This window comes from Bubalus kerabau, chromosome 8, assembly GCF_029407905.1.
Source record: "Bubalus kerabau isolate K-KA32 ecotype Philippines breed swamp buffalo chromosome 8, PCC_UOA_SB_1v2, whole genome shotgun sequence".
Taxonomy (NCBI): domain Eukaryota; kingdom Metazoa; phylum Chordata; class Mammalia; order Artiodactyla; family Bovidae; genus Bubalus; species Bubalus kerabau.
In genome coordinates this window covers 91703709-91710024 of record NC_073631.1, presented here as the reverse complement: position 1 = coordinate 91710024, position 6316 = coordinate 91703709, and the positions used below count along the sequence as shown (strand labels likewise).

Here is a 6316-nt window from a genome sequence, read left to right as displayed (position 1 = left end):
TCAGTCACTTAGTTGCGTCCTACTCTTTGTGGCCTCATGGACTGTAGCCCGTCAAACTCCTCTCTCTGTCCATGGGGTTTACTAGGCAAAAATACTGGAGTGGGTTGCCGCTTCCTTCTCTAGGGAATCTTCCCAACCCAGGGATCAAACCTGTGTATCCTGCTTTGGCAGACGGATCCTTTACCTTGGAGCCACCAGGGAAGCCAGAGATTGAATAGGTAAACTTAAAATTGAGTATGTAAATGTGTAAACTGACTCTTCAGTTCATTGCAGAAACCAGCATAACATGGTAAAATGGTAGTCCTCTGATTAATATTAATAATTTAAAAAATAAAAGAAATTGGCTTCAATTAAAAAAGAAAGGCTTAGCTATGATTTTTCAGGGATGAAAAATTGTTCCATAAGTAGCATTAGCCTTTGTTATGTGTTTTGTTTATTGTGTGGGAGGGTGAACTTCCTCTCATGGACCAGATCTAACCTCATTTAAATTCCAGGGGGCATTTCTTAATAGGAATTTTTAAGTACATTTTTACCTACTGGGGTTAGACTAAAAAAAAAAAAAAAAAAAAAAAAAAAAAAAAACCTCATAAATAATACATGTATCTATCTCAAAATCCCACATTCATAAGATTTCTTTAAAAGTCTGTTTGGAATCATGCTGTTTATTGATGAGAGTGGGTATTAAGTACCCTTTTTCTGTAACCACAAGGGCATAGGTAACTGCACTTTTTACAGACAAATCCTGTCCTAGATCAAACATAAGGACAAAAAGTTCACTGGGATGGGGAAGGGGAGCAGAGGGTGTATTCCTGCAGGATCAGGGAGGAAGGACATCAAAGGAGGAGTGGCTGCAAGGTAAGACTGCAATAAGGATCAGGAGATGGGAGAGGTGTGTAGTCCAGGCCAAGACTGGATTTAGCCTGTGGATATTGGCTATCAGTTGAAACAGGAGAGTGAGCCATCTGTAAGCAGATATGGGTTTTAAAAAGACTACTCTGATTAGCAGGGAGAGACTAGGAAATGACAGAGAAACCAGGAGGCCAATGTGATAATTCAGATAAGAAATGCTGAAGGTCTGAGTTAGGCTGTGGCAGAGTGGACAGGAGAAAGTTACTCAAAAAGTAGGTTCTGGAAAATTAATGGATACAGCAAAAGAGGGATAGGAGGGGCTGTGATGGTAAGATTTTAGTCTTGAGTATGTGGGAAATGAAACACTACATCATCCTCAACCTTTTTTTTTCTTTTTCTCTTTATCTTTATGTGTGTGTGTATATATATATATATATATATATGTGTGTGTGTGTGTGTGTGTGTGTGTGTGTATATATATACACATATATACAGATATGTTTTTACTGAGATAAAATTAACATACAATATATTAATTTCATGTGTAAACATAATGATTCTATATTTATATATATATATTGCAAAGTGATCACCACAATAAGAACCATTAGCATCTGCCCCACAGATAGTTACACATTTTCTTTTCCTTGTGATGAGACCTTTGAAGATTTACTCTCTTAGCAAGTTGTAAATATGCAGTCCAGTATTATTAACTATGGTCAGCATGTTGTTCATTACATCCCCAGGACTTGATATTTCTAACTAAAACATAATCTTGTCACAACTGACAGAACTGCCAAATGTAAAAACTTCTCCTGCCTTTGCTGTACTCTACATAAAACAGATAGCTTGCATAATTTATTTTTCTTATTTTATTATCTCAATAAACATTCACTGTGCCAGTTTCTGGCTTACTTCCTGTTTTCAAATGTTTTGTTTATATTGTGTGATATTTAAAGATCAAAGACACCCAACAACCTTGGTAAGGTACTGGTTCAGGGTGCGGTGAGGTTGAAAAGAACCTCAAGGTACCTGTGAATGGAAACTGTCTAACCTTGGGTCACTGAGGTTACCAACCTGCTCCCTGGAGGGGCGCTGGGGTGCCTGGGGGCCTTTGTTTGGCCCACTCTCCAGAAAGTGCAGCTGTCAAAAAATTATCCTAAGTACCATGATGATCCAAAGATTTTCACACCCACCAAGAGGCGCAAGGCAACTACTGGCAATTGCAAATGAAGTGGCTTTAGGAGTAATCTCAACACAAGGCAGATTTGAGCGATTTCAATCTGTTCCCAGGAGGGAATAACCAAATTGAAAGATTGGTGCTGGCAAGTTCCAGGACCTGGGTTCAGCAAATAAGCTGAAGCAGTGCTTCCAGCAAGGCACACAGACGGTTGGTTCCCGGCCCTCTATGACTCTCCCTCAGGCAGCTACAGGCTGGATTTCAGAGTGTATAATTTTAGCAGAAGAGGTAAGACACCCCTTCTAGTTGCAGTTTGCAGGGAAGCACTATGATCAGAGCTAAGTCAAGGACACTTCTCCAGGAGGGCACAAATGTACCGTGTGAAATCCCAGGTCTAATGACTCTGAATCCTATTTATTTTACTGTCCTATTAGTGAACTCCTATTTTTCTACCCCAGAGAGATTGTATATGATCTGACTCTGAGCCTGTCGCAGACCACCGTGGGCTACAATTTACTGACAAACCAACCTAAAAGGAAGAGTCCTGGTACCTGTCCTATTTCCATATTGTCAAAAAAAAAAAAAAAAAGTGAAAAATCCACTTAACCCCAGGCTATCAAAGTACAAATAAGAAAGAGGGAAGGGTCAGAAAGATTCCCAGGAAGAGGAAATGGCCACTCATTCCAGTATTCTTGCCTGGAAAATTCCATGGACAGAGGAGCCTGGCAGGCTACAGTTCATGGGGTCACACAAAGTTGGGCACAGCTGAAGCGACTAAGCACAACAAGAAGTATAAAATGACCTCGTTTTCTTGACTGTATTTATTTAGATTGTATTGTATTATTTATTTATTTAAAAGATATTATATATCTTTTAACCATCCCTAAAGAATAGCCATTCTTTAAAGAATGGCTTAAAAGCCTTTAGCATGTCATAGTAGCATATTTTTTAAATATGCCTCTTATAAATTTGTAAAGTATGGGCATGGTTTAACTCTAGGAATATTAATTAGGAGTAAAATTGAATTATGTATTTTTATCACTCAAATATTTATGTGATCTAAGAGAAAGATATTTTAATGCTCTGTTTTAAGGTTCAAATGAATTAGCTAAATTTTATTTTTTATAACATTTCCTTTTTCAAATGGATATGCTCATTTATATGACACAAAATTCAAAACCTACAAAGAGAATTAGAATAATTAGCAAAAAAACCACAACAAATTGAAATATTTTGATATACTCATTATTGCATTGAAATATGATTTTGATGTCACATATTTTCTGTAGGAATTCATGGTTAGAAATAAGAAAATTGTTTACAGTAGGGGAGCAAACTTTGCTACCTCAAAATGCCCCTTTGGTATGAGGTTTATAAGAAACAGAAAACTGGAAACTTTTCTTGCTACTTCCCCCTTAACTGCCTAAAAAAATTGAGATAAGTAAACTATTTTGAGGACAGAGCTATCACCAGAAATATCTGCAAAGACTATGGATTAGGTGTGGTGGAGAAAACTTTGAAGGGCCTAGAGATCAGCCTGCTGTGTGACCCATGGTCTCTGTAGGGCCCAGTAAACATGTGTTTACCAAATATTTGCTTTTCCATCTCCCTGTGAATTGCCTTTCTCTTCTCTGAAGGCTATAACCACAAAACCAACATCCTCTTAGGTGAGGGCTCTTAAGGCAACATTCTCTTATGCTTCAGACATTTTGTCCAGTTACTCAATTCTCCCATATATATGTGTTATTAAACTTGTGTTTGATTTTCCCATTAATCTCTCTCATGTCAGTTTTCTCAGGTGGCTCAAGCGGTAAAGAATTTGCCTGCCAATGCAGGAACCATAGGAGATGCAAATTCGATCCCTGGGTCAGGAAGATCCCTGGAAGGAAGAAATGGCAACCCACTCCAGTATTCTTACCTGGAAAATCCCATAGACAGAGGAGTTTGGCAGGCTACAGTCCATGGGGTCGCAAAGAGTTGGACATGACCAAGCATGCACACATGCTGTCTTACATCAGTTCAACTCATAGGCCAGCTGAGAGTAAAGCCAGCTGCTCCCTCCCAGCCCTGGGTCCTTCCTCCAGGAGGAGGAGAAAGGTTTCATGAGCACAAAGCTGTGTAGTCACGTTGTAGCCACGCGTTTCGGGAAACAAACTCACTCAGAAGGACAATGCAAATAGTGGGGTGCAGTTTATTACACCAGTGGCCCAAGGCAGAGTCTCCTCTTAGCCAAGGGCCCTGATCAGTTTTGTGAAAACCTTATATACCCTAAGTGTATAAGCTTCCCTAAAACTAGTCTGAACAAAGGAAAAAGAAAGATATAATCAAAGTTAACCATGATCATATGCCTTAAGCCTAGGTAGTTAACAGTGGACAATTATCAATAGGCCTGTGGTCATATCCCAATAAGCATAATAGAATGTATGATTCTATTCGGTTACACAGATAATTAGGGTATTCTTTTAGGCACAGTGGATTTGAAAGCTATAGCACCTCCTCTTTCGGGGGAGCCTGCCGCTACACACAGTCCCCTGGGGGCTTTGAATCTCCAACAGCTTCCCAGGCCGAAAAGAAATCCAGAGCTCAAGCTCAGCACATTGTACCCTGTACCATATCTCAGCTGCTTTCTGCTACTCTGGTTGATGAAGTATTCAGAATTGGAAATGTTGAGATTTCACAGGTCACTATTGTGCGGATTATCAGAAATGCAGAGAAGGCTGCAACCAACATTGTTTACAAGATAGATGGCATGACAGCTGCACCCATGGATGTTCGCCAGTGGGTTGACATAGATGATGCCAGCAGTGGAAACACTGTGGTCCCTCCAGAAACATATGTGAAAGTGGCTGGTCATCTGAGATCTTTCCAGAACAATAAAAGCCTGGTAGCCTTTAAGATTATGCCTCTGGAGGATATGAATGAGTTCACCACATGTATTCTGGAAGTAGTCAATGCGCACATGTTGCTGAGCAAGTCGAACAGCCAGCCTTCAGCAGGGAGAGCGCCTATCAGCAATCCAGGAATGGGTGAAGCTGGGAACTTCGGTGGGAATAACTTCATACCAGCAAATGGCCTCACTGTGGCCCAGAACCAGGTGCTGAATTTGATCAAGGCTTGCCCAAAACCTGAAGGACTGAACTTTCAGGATCTCAAGAACCAACTCCAGCACATGTCCGTAGCCTCAATCAAGCTAGCTGTGGATTTTCTAAGCAACGAGGGACACATCTGTTCCACCGTGGATGATGATCATTTTAAATCCACAGATGCAGAATAACTGGATCTAATTGGGTACCCAAGATATTTTCCAGTTGGACCTTTTTTTGCAGCCTCTTGTCTCCAGCTGTGCATATAATTGGCGAGTTGACTTCTAGGAAGTAGATTTCATCTATAAAAGATCTCAGCTGACATCCTTTTGAAACTTACTACTACTTTTCTGTGTTTTTGATGGACTTCCCTGGTAGCTCAGATGGTAAAGCGTCTGCCTACAATGCGGGAGACCCGGGTTCGATCCCTGGGTCAGGACGATCCCCTGGAGAAGGAAACGGCAACCCACTCCAGTATTCATGCCTGGAAAATCCCATGGACCGAGGAGCCTGGTGGGCTACAATCCATGGGGTCGCAAAGAGTCGGACACGACTGAGCGACTTCTGTGTGTGTGTGTTTAGGCACAGAGAGCCCTGGGGCTCTTCCTTCTGGGGGCCTGGTTTTCCAGTTTGTATGTCGTTTCCAAAGATACTGGGCATATAAGTCCACAGTCCACCCAAGAAGGAGACCTGCTTTCAAGATAGACCTGTTCTGTTTCCTCCTTCAGTCAGAGCAGCGGCAGGTTTCTGCTGCCTTTTCTTCCCACTAAATGTATGAACATGGAACCCAGCTCTTGCTCCCAGATCCCTTACCTGGAAATGGGCTAATAAATAATCATTTTCCCTTTTTTTTATGTATTTATTTTTTGCCTGCACTATGGCTTTGTTGCAGTGGTCAGGCTTTCTCTAGTTGCAGTAAGCCAGGCTACTCTTCCTTACAGTACGCAATGCAGGCTTCTCGTTCTGGTGGCTTCTTGCTGTGGAGCACAGGTTCTAGGCTCGTGGGCTCAGTAGTTGTGAAGCTTGGACTTCTTCCCAGACCAGGGATCAAACCCATGTCTCCTGCATTGTCAGGTAAATTCTTAACCACTGAACCACCAGAGAAGTTCCCTTATCTTACTCCTAAACAACCAGGATGGAACTCTTTCGATATTTCAAAATTGTAGAGACAGCTAGCTTGATAAAACATTTGTTTCAAAATTCT

At 41.2% G+C, this 6316-nt stretch overlaps 1 protein-coding gene across 1 annotated transcript; it reads left to right on the top strand.

The window, feature by feature from the left end:
* Nucleotides 1–781: 781 nt before the first annotated feature.
* LOC129658362 (replication protein A 32 kDa subunit-like) lies at nucleotides 782–5681 on the top strand. The gene is made up of 2 exons (XM_055589383.1): nucleotides 782–855; nucleotides 4496–5681. The coding sequence occupies exons 1-2, from the start codon at nucleotides 782–784 to the stop codon at nucleotides 5301–5303; spliced, it is 882 nt and encodes a 293-aa protein (XP_055445358.1). The 3' UTR covers nucleotides 5304–5681.
* Nucleotides 5682–6316: the final 635 nt, after the last annotated feature.